This window comes from Corythoichthys intestinalis, chromosome 14, assembly GCF_030265065.1.
Source record: "Corythoichthys intestinalis isolate RoL2023-P3 chromosome 14, ASM3026506v1, whole genome shotgun sequence".
NCBI lineage: Eukaryota > Metazoa > Chordata > Actinopteri > Syngnathiformes > Syngnathidae > Corythoichthys > Corythoichthys intestinalis.
The window spans coordinates 392,722-410,027 of record NC_080408.1 but is presented as its reverse complement, the minus strand read 5'-3'; the positions used below and the strand labels follow the sequence as shown (position 1 = coordinate 410,027).

At 45.0% G+C, this 17,306-nt stretch overlaps 1 protein-coding gene across 1 annotated transcript; it reads right to left on the bottom strand.

Annotated features, from left to right (window-relative positions):
* Positions 1 to 3,269: 3,269 nt before the first annotated feature.
* LOC130929754 (transcription factor HES-1-like) lies at positions 3,270 to 5,726 on the bottom strand. Its single transcript, XM_057857217.1, has 4 exons — positions 5,491 to 5,726; positions 5,325 to 5,420; positions 4,819 to 4,906; positions 3,270 to 4,147 (listed from the first exon to the last, which is right to left on the bottom strand). Exons 1-4 carry the CDS (start codon positions 5,566 to 5,568, stop codon positions 3,795 to 3,797), a joined length of 615 nt encoding a protein of 204 aa, XP_057713200.1. The 5' UTR covers positions 5,569 to 5,726; the 3' UTR covers positions 3,270 to 3,794.
* Positions 5,727 to 17,306: the final 11,580 nt, after the last annotated feature.

Below are 17,306 nucleotides of genomic sequence, written 5' to 3'. Positions count from 1 at the left end.
TGGAATAGCATTCTGGTACACCCACCGCTCTTTGTCTCGAGCATAACAAGAGGCTATAAGCTCCTTATCGTCGCCTTACAATTATCACCGTTTGATTGGCCGTCCTTGTATTAATGGATTTTATTGTCGCGCCGGCCGCCAATGATATTAGGAAAAACCTCCTCCCAAAACGGTTTTGCGATACTTGAGCGTGTTTTTCATTTGATTCAGGCAGTTTTGCAAATGACTAAAAATGACCCATGGGCGAGAGCGCAAAGCATCCCCACGCATAAGTTCCGCAGACTTGTCTTTACTGAATACATTTTGTGTAAAGAGAAGAGGACAGTGTCAGTATTCTTCCGCTTTCCTTGGCCATATGGCAAGGAAGCGAACGAGAAAACAAGAGCCTCCACCAGCCGACGGCCTCTTTTAAAAATGGGCCCACTTGCCATTGTGGCTCCAAAGTGATAAATTTGCATCGCCCAATGTTCTGGTGTCACGCCGATACTGAATTGATGTGCGTGGAAGCCAGCCGCACATCCACCGGAACGTTTTCCAAAACAACTTGCTAAATCAAGACCGGACAAAGAGCATTCACCATTGATACGTATGGAGAGTGCGTTTTATTCATTCATTCATTAGCCTCGACCGCCCGCCCGCCCCCGTCGAGCGCCGTAACGACCCTTCAGACAAGACTGCGGCGATTCATCCGCGGAGGAGTTTCCGGTGCGCGTCGCCATCAATCACCGCGCGCGGCCCGGCTACAAATGTTTACACCTCTTCTCTTTGCAATGTTTTGGGAAACACGTCGCACCCGAGAAGGGGGGCGAGAGACACAAAAGACGGGGTCCGACCCCTGCCAACGTTCCCAAGAGTAGCCGTCGTGTGTTGATGCCGCGCCGCTGTGGATTCTTCAGCGGCGGAGGCGACCCGTCGCGACTTCACAGCTTGTCTTATCTGAAGAGTGCGGCCCGACACGGAGGCTCGCAGAAAAAGCTTTCAAAGGCGGCCCTTAGGACGATATCCCTTCTCGCTAAAAGTGACGGCGCGCTTCTTTCTCGCTATTAAAGCTCTTCCTGGACAAACAAGGGAAAGGCCCATTATTAAGATGGAGAGGGTCACAGAAGGAGGAGCCATTGGGGGCCCACCTTTGTTTCTCTACTTAAGGGGTCTTCAGGGGGGACTTGTATTGTCAGGCAAAACAGAGATGGACGTTCTAATCAATGCGATCATTCACCAATGAGTGGCAAGGTCGCGAAGGCGCCGTCTCAGAAATGATGCCACCAGGCCAACCAGATATGCAAGTGTCTCAAGACCTTCCAATGTGACGTTATGATGGCCAAAATCAAGGAAGACAAGTCATTGCTGGGGGTACTGTTGTTTTGGCAGCCCTTTAAATTTTGGTCTTAGTCTTTTAGACGAAAATACTATTAGTCTTCGTCATATTTGAGTCACCTCAAAATGTGTTTGACTTCATCTAGATTTTGTTGACATTTACCAAAAATGTTTTTGTCTTGAAGGAATTGCCGGAATCACGCCAGCCGAACCGCCGGAACCGCGCAAAACCAACAACCCGGCCAAAAGGCCAAACTCCACGCCTTCACCTTAGTCTTAACCCCTTGTACTGACACCATTTTAAAAGCTAGAAAAAAGCTTCGAAACACAAGTTGACCATTTATTCCAAGTCGGCAGCAGTCATACAGCATGGAGAGACCCAGGCGAGGAGGTAAACTGGATCCAGGGTCACCATAAGACTGCCAAGAAAAATGACGACAATTAGTTAAACCTTCAGTCTTTTAAAGGCTCTGGTGAGGCGGGCTGGGGTCTGGAAGAAGGGTGTGTTTGCACGTTGTTTAGGATTATTCTCTGTGTAGATTGGGCAGGAGGGTTTCGGGCGTTACTGTTGTCAGGGGAATGACAGTTGAGAGTTTTGCCACCTTAGCGCCACATGAGTGCCGAGTTGTCAACATCTCAGTCGCGAGTTTCTCGTTATCAAATGTTCCTTGTGGCAAGAAAGGATGTCCCGCCATTTGTTCTGGACTGTCGAGAAGAGCTGATTGCGGGATTTGGTGGTGCAGACGTGGGCTTGTAGATGTCTTGCCTATCACCTGCTTGTCATTATCAATCTTGCTCAGTCAGCTGCATGACAGGTGCGTTGGGCTTCTGTGGTCAGAAGGCGTCCTGTATCTGTTCTGCCCTTATCTGCCAGTTATCCTGGAACTGCAAATGCTAATCCTTTCAAGTCCAACGGTTCATAATATCAAATATATTCCACTTGTTTTTCTTAAACTATGACATAAATGCTGTTTACTTTATATTGGGTGTGTTAGAGTAATACAGTCAAACAGTAAATATGAGAAAAGATAGCATTCCCTTCAATCTGTAAATTTTTTTTAAAATTACTCCAAAAATAAAGGTGTTCAACTATTTCAAATGAAAATTGACAGAAGAGCACATATTGTAGTATCTATCTACAAGGATAAAGTCAACTTAGTGATAATACATACTCAGCAGGCAAACAGCACATTTTTAATTATACCTACCTGGACGCCACGAACTGCAAGTAATAAAAGTTTTCCGAGAGTTCAAAAGGACGCTCGCTGTTAGTATTAGCCTAATGCTAACGCGAATGCTATGCTAATGCTACGAGTTACATTTAGTGTGTGATGATCACTCAGCACAGACCTTTACAGGCTGGCACAACGTTGCATATTCTCTATGGCCACAATAACAAATCTTACCGTGTGTGCAAGCCTGCAAGGAGCTTGGAGACGAGACAGCACGTCACGACTGACCCAACCCGACACTGCTACGATGCAGGCTAACTGTCACACATTGTGAACATGTGACGGAAAATATTGCGCATTTTAGTCTCGTTCTCGTCAAATGAAAACTGGTTATATTTTAGTCTCCCAAAACATGTTTTAGCATGTTATTGTCTCGTTGTCGTGAAAGTGAAGTGTTTGTTGACTAAATATTTATATTAACGTCATCGTTGGTGGAAACAACACTGGTCTAAACCTTGCTAAGTTTAAATATCCAGCAGTAACGCAATGCAATGGTTATAATGGTTTAGAATGACTGATGAATGATTGTAATTTACCCATCAGGAAACAAATATGAAAAGCTCTCACTTGGGGAGGCTTTTTGCTACATTTGAAGGATTTTCTCAGGTCACATTTCCAAGTAACTTGGAAACAAAACTCCCACAGCACAGCCCAGATGAAGCAGCAAAATGGCGAACGACATATAAAAATGGATTTATTTACTTGAAAAACACAGTGCTTCTCATGTCTCCAGGCTAACCAATTGTAACCAACACACAATATACTGTAGATCATACTCTATGACACCGTTTTTAATGCTTCCGTTTGACAGAACACTGCATCGGATTTAGTATCTACTTAAGTGTATTTGTAAGTAAATGTTTGATTTTTACTCGTTCTGTGACATTTCTTCATTCATTCACTTCCAATGGCGGCACAGATGTTAGCTTCGGGCGATGAATCCGTCATGATCGTCGACGGTGAAAAATTTCCAATATAGTTCATTATGGACTTTGTATGTTAATATATTGTCTTGCTTGTTGTTTTTTACAATGAAAAGTATTGTTCAGGAGAGGTATTGAAAAAATGTATTGGACGTCTATCGTCGATGGCAGCCAAACTTAAAAGTCGGGAAATACTGATCTAGATCTTATAAAAAATAAAATAAAAATAAAAAACAACAACAAAAATCAAACATTTTCCAGCTCCTTTGCAAAAGAATTTCTGAAAAAATGAAGTCAAACAGCGTGATAGTCCAGTTTTCTGACTCTACCAGGGTCTCCACACAGAGTCTGAAGCCAGCGGAGGCGCGCCAGGAGATATGTAGCTTTGCGCGCTCAGAGGCGCGAGGGCCGCGCCGGGAAGGGGAAAGGCCAAACGTCCGTCCGGGGCCGAGACGCTTTTGCCCGCGAGCCGAGGGGCGGGAATCCCGCTCTGTCCCGACCGGTAGAAGGCCGCGGCGTTCATCTGGGAGACGCGGGCCGCCAGGTGGCCGAGCAGGCGGCTCCGCGCTTCCGAGTTGACCTCGTCGCACGCCGACAGGTAACGGCTCACCTCGACCACGCACTCGTTGAACCCGGCTCTGTATTTACCCAGCACGCACGGGTCGCCGCCCACAGCGACTGCGGAGGTAAACGTGACCATTAGTCTTGATGGATGGAATTTCGTCATAGAGTAACTCTCTCGGTGCCGTTGACGGCGTCCCATCCGTTTGAAGCGGGCAGGTTGGCGGCCCTCCCGTTTCATACGGATTGGACACGTGACAAACTCGTTTCAATGAACAGCAGAAGCACGAAAACATCTTTCATCGCACCTCGGGCGGCCATGTTGTTTTAGAGATGACGTTCCTTACCATAGTCAATGAGTTGACATTAACATCGAGGCATAACAACTTGTCCCATTCTCAAAAGATTAATAGCAAATGCTATTTCCAAATTGTTTGCCGTTGATTGCGCGAGAGTGGGTCAACAGCAAATGGATCTTATACAGTACTACAGGTTGCAGTGAATGATGATCGTTGCCATCCTCTCCCCACCCAGTCCAAATGGATTGGACATACGGTAGTTAATATTGCTTAAAAATCACAACCATTGATGGAAAACTTCACCCACTGCACATCCAGGGTTTTCTGATCATTTATGCAATCAGATTTCAATATCAAATCCAAATTAGCCAGAAATATGAGTTGTTATTATGCATTTTAAGATTTGGATTTGGTGAATTCATTTTTGCTTTAAAAATGGAATAGACACAAATATTTACGTGCCACGGCAATGATACAGAAAGTCATTACCTGTCACGTGAGGTCGTTGTAGGTTCCTGAGGTGCTTGACGGTCATCTCCAGGATATCTGCCTTCTCCAATTTGGAGTGTCTGGAGCTCTAGAGACATTTATTACACTTAGAACTTGACAATTGAATTCATTTCATGCACAAATTATGAATTCAAACTTTTTTTTAAGCCTTCAAGAGCACTCATTTTACGGCAAACAATCTATTTTGACAGTCCAAATGGATTGGACGTCAAGTGCTGCCATTGGCGCTGAAAGATGAACTGGATGTCTATTGTTGTAAAGCAACTTTACGTTTTATTCAAGGCCGTGTGTCATCGTTTTCATTTCATGTATTACCTGTATTTGTCATCATTAAAATATATAAATACAATAACTTCATTTTTAAAACTATTATAATAATTTCACTTTTTTTCAATGAGCAAAAATAGTCACTTGTCCCATTAAGCGTCAACTTTTGAAAAGCTGTCACTGTTCCTTAAAGGCTGGAAGGGTGCCTGCCCTCTTACATCTTTCTTGAGCGCCTCCAAAATGAGTGTCTTCAGGTGGCCCAGACTCTCGTTGATTCGCGCCCGCCTTCTCTTTTCCATGATGGGTTTGGAAGACTTGAAGGTGCATGACAAATAATACATTTGAGTCAGTCGGTCAAGGTCCACGCAGAGATGACTTTCTCACCTTTCTCGTCTGAGCGCGTGCATTTTCCACAGCGGTCGTCGCTTCCAAACCGCTGCCAGCCGGCATCTTCGCATGCATGTATATACCTCTTTGGGCGGTGGGAGAGATGAGGGGAAAAAGGCAAGGGGGAAATAACGGGTCCCGCCTTCTCCTGGCAAATCTCCGAACGCTTTTTGACGATGACAAACGTCCGCCGCTGCAGGCCAAAGTGACACTACGCGGAATCCGAGAAACAGTCGAGGAGGGAGGCCTATTTATGGGGGCGGAGGAGCCGCACGCGAACGGCTCGTGCGCCAGTTCAGCCGGGAGGACCAATGAGAGAGAGCCTTTCCTCCGTACACATTTGGAGACTGTCAACAGCGTCTCCCTACATCAGGGGGGCCCAAGTCAAGATCGAGAGCCCCCGACTCAAATCATCAGGATCGTTATCAATGGGATCCAGGTGTGTTAAAGGAGGGAGACATGAAAAAGAAGCTGGATTGTGGCTCTCGAGGACTGAACTTCGTGACAACAGTACTAACTTTCCAAATTCGATATTGTTGATATAATTTAAATTATGGCTGTCAAACCATTAAAATTTTTAATCAAGTTAATCACAGCTTAAAAATTAATTAATCACAATTCAAACCATCTATAAAATATGCCTTATTTTTCTCTAAATTATTGTTGGAATGGAAAGATAAGACACAAGACGGATATATACATTCAACATACTGTACATAAGTACTGTATTTATTTATTATAACAATAAATCAACAAGACGCCATTAACATTATTAACGTTCTGTTAAAGCGATCCATGGATAGAAAGACTTGTAGTTCTTAAAAGAGAAATGTGAGTACAAGTTATAGATATTTTATATTAAAACCCCTCTTAATGTTTTCGTTTTAATGAAATTTGTAAAACTTTCAATCAAAAACTAAACTAGTAGCTCGCCATTGTTGATGTCATTACACAATTCTCATGGTGCTTAAACCCATAAAATCAGTCGCACCAAAGCGCCAGCACAGGGCGACAAAAAACACAAGTAAAAAGTGGTCATGACACTGCTGTCATTTTAATCTGTTTGAACGGGGCATGTGCGTTAATTGCGTCAAATATTTTAACGTGATTAATTAAAAAAATAATAATTACTGCCCGTTAACACGATCATTTTGACAGCCCTAATTTAAATAAGTACTGTTTCTGATAGAGAAAACAAATTCCTTTTCCTAACACTTTAGGGGTAATGATGAATACAGGATACTGCCATTCAAAAATTGGCACTAATGACCTCATTCGATAAAACGAATAGAATATTAATAATAAAAACAAAATAAAATTCCAATTAATAAAAATAGTACTTGGGGACGCAACCAGTATGTAACACTCTAAAGCAGGGGTCGGGAACCTTTTTGCCCGAGAGAGCCAAAACACCCAGCATATTTCGAAATGTGATTCCAAGAGAGTCATGCAGACAGTCATGCATGTTTACATCTGTGGGTGTGTGTATATACACTATATATCATATAGTCGCTGAGTTGAGATTGATAAAAATCTTGAAAAAGCAACAACAAAGCCAAACATCGTCACTCAAAATGTTACAATCGTTGCTCAGTTGCGCACTCACCACTTGAAAAATAACAAATAGAAACACGAATTAGCGTTGCGTTTATTTCCTGGAAGTGGAAACCACAAACGGGGTCAACCGGGGGAACGTGTGCATCACAGTGGCCGACCCTCTCGAGGCAGCAGTTTCGTGAGTCTCACTGTCCTAGAAGTGGTGACAATTTGACAGGCAAAAAAGTAAGGAAAGCGAAACCGGCCGCCTGCCTCTGTGACTTTGGGTACCACACAGATCACTTTCGTGGTTTAATTTTTCCCTAGGCATTTTTATATACTTCTACACTTTATAGCCACGCTGCTGATTGAGAGGAGACTTAACGCGCAAGGCGAGCTCTGTAATGCCCATCTCCGTGCAATCCGTGACCACCAATGGGCACCTAATTGAAGCATATTGTTGCGACGTACGTTTGAAGTCTCCAAGATCAATGTGTGAATGTGCCATCAGCTCATCACAGTTCCACATTTTAAATTAGGGGTTGGCGAAGAGCCAGATGCACTTATCAAATGAGCCAGATATGGTTCGCGAGCCATAGGTTTCTGACCCCTGCTCTATAGTGTTTGTATGCAATTGACAACAATAGACATCCAGTTTATTCCAACTGGGAAGATTGGTTTTATGAAAGAACGTTCACTCGCCCCTCCCAGTCAAAATGGATTGGACGTCCCGTGCCGTCAATGGCAGCCAATAAGTGCCCTGTAAGGGGTAAAATAATGATTTGAGTTAATCAACCCTTTCAGAGTCTTTATTGACAGATATCTAATCACTTGACATCCTGCAATGATCCTTTTGCAGTGAATTGAAATGAGTTTGTTGACATCCAAACCAGCCGAAGCGAGAGGCGCTTCGCTGCCACCCTCACAGTTTGAATGGATTTGAGTTGGACGTCAACACATTGTTGGCGGGATGAAGGATGCTTCTTGGCCAGAGTACGAACAAATTTGATCTTTTTTTAACTCATCAGCTGCCATTTATGAATGCGGGTGAGAACAGTTCACAGCAGAAGGATGATGGGATGTCAGCAATGACATTGAAAGAGATCATCTACCATCATCTAAATGCGACCATATTTGGGATGGAATCTGTTGCCATGACAGTCCGTTATTTCCCACCCCGAGTGACGAGCCGGCTCTTCTCCTCCATTGATAAAGCCTTCTTTTTGTTCCCGTCCGAATGAAACAAAGCGCAGAATGAATACGCTCTGAGGTAGGTAAATGTATTCAGTGACCATTCCATTCCTGTACCGCTTGTTTCCAGTCTTGTCTGGGGGCTGTTGAGCCCATTGTCCCCTGTGTATTCCATACACAAGCGCAATTAATGGAAGCCTTGTCTAAGGCTTCTGAAGCAGAAAGTGCTGCTTGGGAGCTGAGGGGACAAAGACTCTGGGAGCGCCGCCCCATTTCAAGGGAATTCAAAGGCGGAAGGAACCCGTGGCCGAGCCATCCGTTCGTCCGTCCGTCCGTCCGTCCGGGGATGCTCACTTGCCTGCCCTGCCGACACACTTAGGTCAATTTCATGGACTCTGCGGGGTTAGAAGGCATTTTATCGATTGTACTGGAAGTCCGCGTGAAGATTTTCAATCATACATCCCGACACTAAAATAGCGTCATTGCTACCATATAGCGCATCGATGCTGCGCAAGCGCCGGTGGCCAAGATGGCCGCCAACTACGCATGTCACCTTAACAAAAATGTGCTCGAACCCAACCTTCCCGGACGATAGATGTCCAATCCTCCTCCTGCTGTAAATTTCAATGGGTTTACCACGAACAAACATCCAATCCATTTGAATTGGGGGAAAGGTTTGTTCAATCGCTGTCGTCTTCCCACTGCACATGGATCGAACATCTACACAGTGACAGACACCGTTTAATGCAATGAGTTGACATTGACGGGAACGTTGTCCCAACTAACATAAAAAGGCCGAGTTATGCTTCCGCAGCAGACCTGCGGCGTCAAGGCAGACCCGATTCACGAGCCTCCGCCGTAGCCTGCCGTGCACCTCAACAAAATCTTGACTTGCGCGACGTCAACGCGTGGTGACGTGGCGCAAAAGGACCACGATTAGTTCGCTAAGAATTGTTTCCGGTTCGGTGTGAAATCATTTTCAAACATCATTTTGCTACACGCAAAATTGAACCATGCCGATGGGAGTATCATCAAAGAGCAAGTACAACAACTTCTACATTGTCTCATCAAGACATTATAAAGATTGCTAAATGGCAAGGTCCGTGATTGCATAAAAAAAATTTTTTTTAAATGAAAGAACCAGCGAGACGAGTATGTGTGTGTTCGGCAGCGAATGGCCACCCAAAGCAGTGACACAGTCAACCAAAAACTGCCAGCTTTTTATCACTTAATGTCGTATTTTTGGTTGGTGCACCTTATTGTGTACATATGTTTGCTGTGAGTCTGTGACTTATGTACGTCACACTTCAAGTAAATGAAGAATAAGGCACAGGTTTGGTGTCAAAAGAGTTGTTTTGATGTTTAATTTTCAACAAGACCGTTCACACACTTGATACATCATCACTGATTGAGAGTGTCTCGGTGCTTTTATGATAACATGTTTACCATTTGAGGCTTCAGACACAGTTTGGGAAGTTCCATAGCCACCAGAAACCTGCTATGGCTTCCCACTGGCTGGTTGTAGGACACGGCAATAAAAAAATAAAATCGGGCTGTCCACAATGCTTTGCAGACCTCGGACAAAATGCTGGATGCAGTGCCCGACACCAGTTTGAAGCTAGCTGCCACAGCTTGTTGGCTTCTACCCGAGACTAGATGTCTCTATGAGGCATCAACAGTCGAACAGACCACCTCCGAAAACCGTCTTCTGCATTGCCTGCGCCTCAACATTTGTATGATCAACATTTCTTGTTCAACGTTGACAAGCTGAAGATCCACATTCAAGCGTTCCACCTCCGTTGGCATTGTTTATTCATTGTTGTGTTACCAGAAGAAAACTAGAGGAAGTTGACAAATCCCCCAAAACCGTACAAACACAATGCCACACCCCTCTAGTGGCTTGGTGGTGAATTACAGAGCAAAGCATTCCCTCGCCGCAGAACTATCGGATGCGCATTGACACCGTAGTCGCTTCGCCGGCACCGCAACGCAGAAGCATAACTCAGGCTTGAGGCCATTTTTGAAAGGTTGTGTATTTTTTTTTTTCATGCCATTCTGTGAATTGAAAAGAGTTCATCGTTCGTAGACATCCTATCCATTTGAAGCGGGACGCCGGCAGTAAAGGTTTGTACGGTCCCGCTTCAAACGGACTGGACATCTTTCGCCTTCAACGGCAGCCAATAAGTTAAAGTGAGCTAAGCGGTTCAAATAAGCTCATGATTGTGAACCTAAACCTGAGCAGTTTGGAGTTGGTAAACACGGTAAATGATGAAAAAGAGTAACGCAATTTCTTTGCTCGCCGCAGCACCAGCCGCCATTCAGATGATCAACACGGAGGCGCGGGCATTGAAACCTTTGAAAGGCCATCTTAGTCCCCAAATTGAAAAACGCTTTTTAGCCGGTCAAAGAGAGGCCTCGCGTTTAATTTTTAAAAACCCCACCCAGCAAACATGAAAGTTTTCCTCATCCACATTCAACCCTGCAAAGGACTAGTTATCATGTAGATTGTATGCATTTCACGCCAATGTATTTACATGTTAATATGCTGAGCGTCTTGAAAAGGGGAGCTTGATTAAATGTGTTTTTTCAGCATGGCAATGAAGCGCTTTTGTTCTGAGCGGGTTCAAACACATTCCTGTACGTGCATGCGTGGAGATTCTTTGCCTTCCTTTCACCCCCATGTCCCTATGCGTAAATGGAAATACAGTGCCGTCAAAATGGTCCGGTCCTTCAACATCTCCGATTTTGTCATTTTTTGGGAGGTGGGTAGAGGAATCCATTTGGTTGCCCTTTGAAACAATGAGTGGATATGGCATTTAAAGGGAATGAGAGGAGCCGCTCAGCTCGACATATACAGTACAACATGTACTGTATTTTTCGGACTATAAGTCGCAGTTCCCCCCCCCCCCCATAGTTTGGCTGGGGGTGCGACATACTCTGAAGAGACTTATGTGTGCAGTTATTAACACATTATTATATCATTTCACATGTTATTTTGGTGTTTTGGAGAGACGTTGATGGTTTGGTAAACTTGTTAGCATGTTCTTTATGCCATAGTTATCTGAATAACTTAATAGCTATGTTACGTTAACATAATGGCCACGTTCGCATTTCGTCGTTCATGCATCATGTAACATTATCATACTGTACAATTATTCAGCATGTTGTTTTCTATTGTATTTTTATTGTCATTTGCCTTTCAAGATGACATATCTGTTCTATGTGTTGGATTTTATCAAGTAAATTTCCCTCCCAAAATGAGACTTATACTCCGGTGCAACTTATAGTCCGAAAAATACGGTACTCAAAAGTTGGGTTATTATTTGGGATGTATTCCGGAATGCCTTTGAGACTGGAACAGTTGCAGCTTCTTAGTTTTTATCCTACACAGTGCTTATTTGCCATTTGGACTAGGAGGGGCGAATGAAAGAATGTTCTAATGTGTTCTTTGACCAAGACGCCTTCCACCGTCGAGTTTATCACTTGTTGACGGCAAAAGGCAGCTCAAATGGATGTCTATTGCTGTCAATGAATTTCCCCCAAAATTCCAATTTGTTCTTCCTCCGGCCCAGATGCGCCATTCATCGAGTGCATTCGCTGCCAGCCAACTTCAAAATAAATTGGTACCAAAAGTCAAAAAAAGAGCAAAACGATTCATAAAAAAAAAAAAAAAAAAGTTTTTAAACAAGCAAAAGTAGCGACTTGCATAATACTTGCACGCAGACCAGTCCGTCACAATAAACTGGAGTGTGTTTGCGTTGGGATTTGTGAAAGTGAAGATGGCTCACAAGACCAGCGTTTTGGCCACTTAGGCATTGAATGCGGCCCAGGGGGATGCCCTTTCAGCACTGGAGGACCTCTGGCTGAGTCCCCTTCACCGCCAGGGAAAGAGCGACGGCCGGCTCGGGCCTTCGCTTCTTCACCTGCCGGCTTAGCGCTCATCACTTATGCACATAATCCCCGGTCGGCGCACACGACGGGCCCGCGTGCTTGCCGGGTGGCCGTGGTAACACTCGTCTTCTCACGACGGTCGCGCTCTCAGCCTTTAAGCCCCCCTCGGCTTTTCTTTGGCCGCTTCTGTATGTAGCCTAAATCCCTTCTCTCTTTTTGCGTGCCTTTTCTATGCTCATCCAACTGTGGCCGTCGGGCAGTTTTAGTTAAGCCAGGATGGAAAACATTTTTCAGAGTTTATATTTGGCAAAAAGTCACAAAGCTTATGCAATTGAAATATTGTTACGGTAGCCGAGAATTTGGGAGGGGTATCGTTATTTTAGCTGTTTTTAACTCATCTCCGTTTTTCTCCATCACGCCAATTACCGTATTGGCCCGAACATAAGACTGTTTTTTGCATTGAAATTAGACTGAAAAAGAGGAGGTCGTCTTATATTCGCAGTCTAGATGTTATACCCATTCACGACACTAGATGGCGCCAGATATTGAAGCGATGTTCTGTCATGACAGATCTCAGCTACTCTCAAGTTTAACCAGTTTGCATTATTTTATTAAAATGTTTTTCCTTATTCAGATTTGTTTCAAGACTACAGTTAGACTTCACTTTGATGGTTAATGCAGTTATTGCAATTTTGTGGTTTTATGACAAGAGATTGGTTTATTTACATTTCAAAAACCAGAAGCCAGTTATTTACAAATGTGATTGCACTTTAGTTTACATATTTAAATGTTCAGATATTAAGATTTGAATGAGGCAAAATAACATGCTTTTTCTCTCAAATATATTTTTATAATCATTTGTTTCAGATGTGCTGTAGTTATTTTCTGAATAAAAATTAAATTGTGTTCAAAATGTTTTTTCAAACTTTGAGTCTTGGGAAAAAGAGGGGGTCGTCTTATAATCAGGGCCATCCTATATTCAGGCCAATATGGTATTTTCTCCTTACTACATTGTATGTACAACAGATATGACTGCTTGAGTTAAATGTTAACTCATGGACTGCCATTGACAATCCAATTTGATTGGACTGGACATCTAGCACCGTCCATGACAGCCAATGAGTTAAATAAAAGTTGCTCCGAGAATACGACAAATCTCAAATTTGCATTTATGGGGCTCCGTCTGCATTCGAACAATGTCACAATTCTGCGTGAAAACGATGTCGTATTCATGCCAGGCCCTCCGGGGCAGTGGAGATTTACAAGGCGACAGCCAATGATGCACTTTGACACCAACAACCTCCTCAGCCCGGAAAACAACATACCTGCCCACTCCAAGCAATGTCATTTTTGTTTTGCTCCCGAAGGCACAACAAATAAACATTCAACATCCATCTTCCGCTTGCTCCGGGATCAGGTCGCGGGGCCAGCAGCTTTAACAGGGAAGCCCAGACTTCCCTCTCCCATGCCACTTCAACCAGCTCCTCCGGCAGGATCCCGAGGTGTCCAGGATCCAGGCCAGCCGAGAGAGTCTCTCCAGCGTGTCCTGGGTCGTCCCCAGGGCCCACCGCCGGCGGGACATGCCCGGAACACTTCTCCAGGGAGGCGTCCAGGAGCATCTGGTTGAGCCCCCTCAGCTGGTTCCTCTCAACGCAGAGGGCCGAGTCCCTCCTGGATGACAGCGTTTCTCACCCCATCTCTAAGGGAGAGCCCGGACACCCTGCGGAGGAAATTCATTTTGGCCGCTTTGTATCCAGGATCTTGTTCTTTCGGTCATGACCCACAGCTCGTGACCGTAGGTGAGGGTAGGAACGTAGCTCGACCGGTGAATCGAGAGCTTTGCCTTTCGGCTCAGCTTCTTCACCACTATGGAGTGCAGAGTCTGCATTCAACATATTTAAATTAGAAATATAAAAACAGTTTAGTAGCACCGCTGCGCACTCCCAACTTGACGCGTGCGAGTGCTGAGGTTATCGGCGCGGGAGCTTTCCATTGATATGGATGCGGAGGAAGACTCCGCAACCGAATCCTTCCACATTGGAGCCCGGATTCAGAGATTTGAGTCTTCACCTTCAGTTTTCGCTAGTGGTGCACGATATCCATTTTTTGAAACCGAAATCGGTAACTTCCTGCTCCTCAAGGCCGCTACAGATACGATGACCAATAATATAGAATTTTTGAAGAACTGTAGGTCAAAAGTACTAGTGGTGGATTCAGCCGTTGACCTAATCAGAATTTTCATGATGACATGAACATTATTATAATGAACAAAACAAAGACGAGAAGAGTTTTAACTTCAAATAAAGTGCCCATATCTATTTTTTCAAATAAATAAAATTTCAGTCAATCACAATCAATATCAATGACCATGTGTTCCCCTGAAAAATGAGCACTGAAATTATACAGTACATAAACCCAATAGGTATTGTGCTTTGTCAGGAGATAAAACATTTGGTGCAACATGAGAGGAGACTTGTTGTCTTGGTCCATGAAACAACTTCCTTAACCTGGCAATTAAAGGACAGCAAGCCTATCAATAACCAAAAGGCCTCTGAAGAACTAAACATAACACTGTAAAATGCAAACATTTGCTAATTGCCGTAGTAAGGTTTATCACTTAGTGATGGAAAATACGGCCTCTAGAACAGTAACAAAACTTTGCATACCAGAAAAACAGGAGTGGAAACAAACACACATATCCAAATCCACCGACACCCTGCCAAAAATATATTATCGGGCCGATAAATAATGTTATCCGATTTGTTGACATGACTTCATAATTCCTATTATCGGACCGATAATTATTGTGCACCTCTAGTTTTCGTCGACACCATATAAAGGCGAGGCCATTCCGCAACAGTCATTGCATCTTGGTGTCGCATAGTCGCCATGTAAACTGCCGCTTGGATGCTCCCTCTTACCAATTTATCACTATTAGGCATCCAATTCATTTGAAGTGTGTGGGCCCGCTGCCGACCCGCCCACTTCAAATGGATTGGAAATCTATGCCGACAAGGAAGTCATTCGGTAACACTGTTAGAGCGGAAGGCCGTCAACGGCCAGCGTTACTGTGCTCTCAATGTAAAACCATCCGAGTGGTGGTCATGAGTAAAAAGAATGGTGCGGGCCCTTTCGGCCCCCCACGCTAACAAGTACGAGGTGGTGGGTCCTCCCCCTGTGTGAACAGCATGCGAGAGGCGGCTCCGTCGGCGGCCCCGCCGCCTCCGCACAAGGCCCTCCATTGACTTGTAACCTGTCGCGGGACCAGAGGAAACAAAGCGGCCGGGGGCGTGGCGCGGCCCTCGGACAAGCCTGTGAACAAATGTTAACACGGCTGCGAGCGTCCACCCCCTGAATGGCTGAATTTATCGGGCGCCCATTCAGATGCGGAGAAGAGCCGCGGAAGGGTTTTGCGGCGCGCAGTTTAGCGGTCGGGGTTGCCTTAGGCCATTAGGACAACAGTCCCGAACCGTTAAATCCGGAGCGGGGAAAGGCCGCCCGCACGGATCGACGTCGGCGAGCAAAGGCCGTTCTTCCGCTCGGGCCCTCAAAGCCCCGCGGGCAGCGCCGTAAATAAAAGCCAGGGCATTGAAAGTACAGGGCTTTCTGAGGCAAAAATGTTTGAAATGGCACAAGCTTGAGAAAATCTTTCGCCCAGGATGGCTCGCTGTGCGGAAGAAAGGCTGTGTGTTTTGCCTTCTTTCCACACACGGACGGGCCTCCATCTGTTACTCTGTGTGTACAAAAGCAAAAACAATCCGGCACAGGGCACAAAAAGCCATCTCGCTTTGTGGAGAGGCAACACTATCCTCCAAACTACACGGCAAACACTTTGTACACGTCGGCGTTTAGCAAAAAGATGATCCGCATATCAATGCGTGACGCGTCCTCATCATGAATATTCCCAAAAGGCTCTTCCCTGAGAATCTTTTCTTTTGGTCCAACTAAAGACCCCCTTCCCTCATTGAAAGCTCGCTCCCCTCCCCTCCCCTCTAAATCCACCCATTGGCCCCCCCATCTTCACATGAAATGGAAGCCCTCCACTCACTCCGGCGTCTTTAAGGGCCCATATGCCGGCCAGGGAGAAGGCTGGGAAAGTCCATAAACGATCAGTAGGTGTCGGCTGAAAAAGTGACCGAGGTCAGGCCCCCCAAGATGCGCGGCGGGCAGAGAGGCGATGGAGATGCTTTTTTTTTTTTTTTTTTTTTTTTTTAAATACACAAAAAAAAAAAAAAGTTGCCATCTTACAACTTCTCGGAGAAACGAGTACAAAAGCGGAATGTAGCGGTTGACTTGGCTAGTTTCGGCTATTCCAACTTGTGGGGGGGACATTCCCAATGACGACATTTGCAGCATTTCAAGACCTAGTCCATTGTGTAGGAGATTGTGATTTTACCCAAGAGACTTAGAGTTTTGGGATTTTTTCTTTTTTGCTTCATTTCATGTTTTTGCCATCGTGTCTCTTAGGCTACGTTCATACTACAGGTCTTAATGCACGAATCCGATTTTTTCGTCTTTTTCCGACTCGAGTGAGGCATTAACTTGACGGTCTGAAAGTGACAAGTCGCATAGAACTGGACCATTTCAAATCCGATCTGGGTCACTTTCGTATGTGGTTCAAATCCGATCTGGGCCACATTTTTCCAGACTGTCGCAGCGGTCTGTACTGTCCACTAGTGTTGTATCGGTCGCGAACGATTCGTTCTTTTTGAACGAATTGTTTGGGTGAACGAGACCGAACTAATCACCATCTGCACTGATTCGTTCTATGAAGTTGGTGGCGCTTGTTCGCTGCGTGGGAGGGCGTTGAGCAAGCGGCAGCGTCTTCTGACATCGCACACGACCAATCAGACGCCAGCCTCATCGCGGGCAGGGGAGGGAGCGGAAACAGAATCATGGCGTATGTCACTCATTTCCACGTGTGGCCAATAAGCAGCCAGCGTGCAGGCAGGGGGGAAAGACTGAGTTTTGTCACTTCCCGTTCAGTGATTCGGTCCTCCGGTTCCTGACCTAGCTTGCTGCTAACTTGACTTTCCAGTAATGACTATGCGGTGAACGAGTCATAAAATGAAAGGAAACGACTTTGTCACATATTTGTTAACGTGGAGCCTATCAAATGCTGCTCAAAAAGACAAAAACACCACACAAATCTAGCGAGCATGGTTTAGTGTTCTACTTTTCTCAACAGACTCGGG

Bases quoted from the DNA above. Each gene is read 5' to 3' on its own strand.
- LOC130929754 (XM_057857217.1), bottom strand. From the start codon at position 5,568: ATGCATGCGAAGATGCCGGCTGGCAGCGGTTTGGAAGCGACGACCGCT. The intron at 5,421-5,490 runs GTGAGAAAGTCA...TGCACCTTCAAG, and splicing joins CACGCGCTCAGACGAGAAAG to TCTTCCAAACCCATCATGGA. The intron at 4,907-5,324 runs GTAAGAGGGCAG...AAATGTCTCTAG, and splicing joins TGGAGGCGCTCAAGAAAGAT to AGCTCCAGACACTCCAAATT.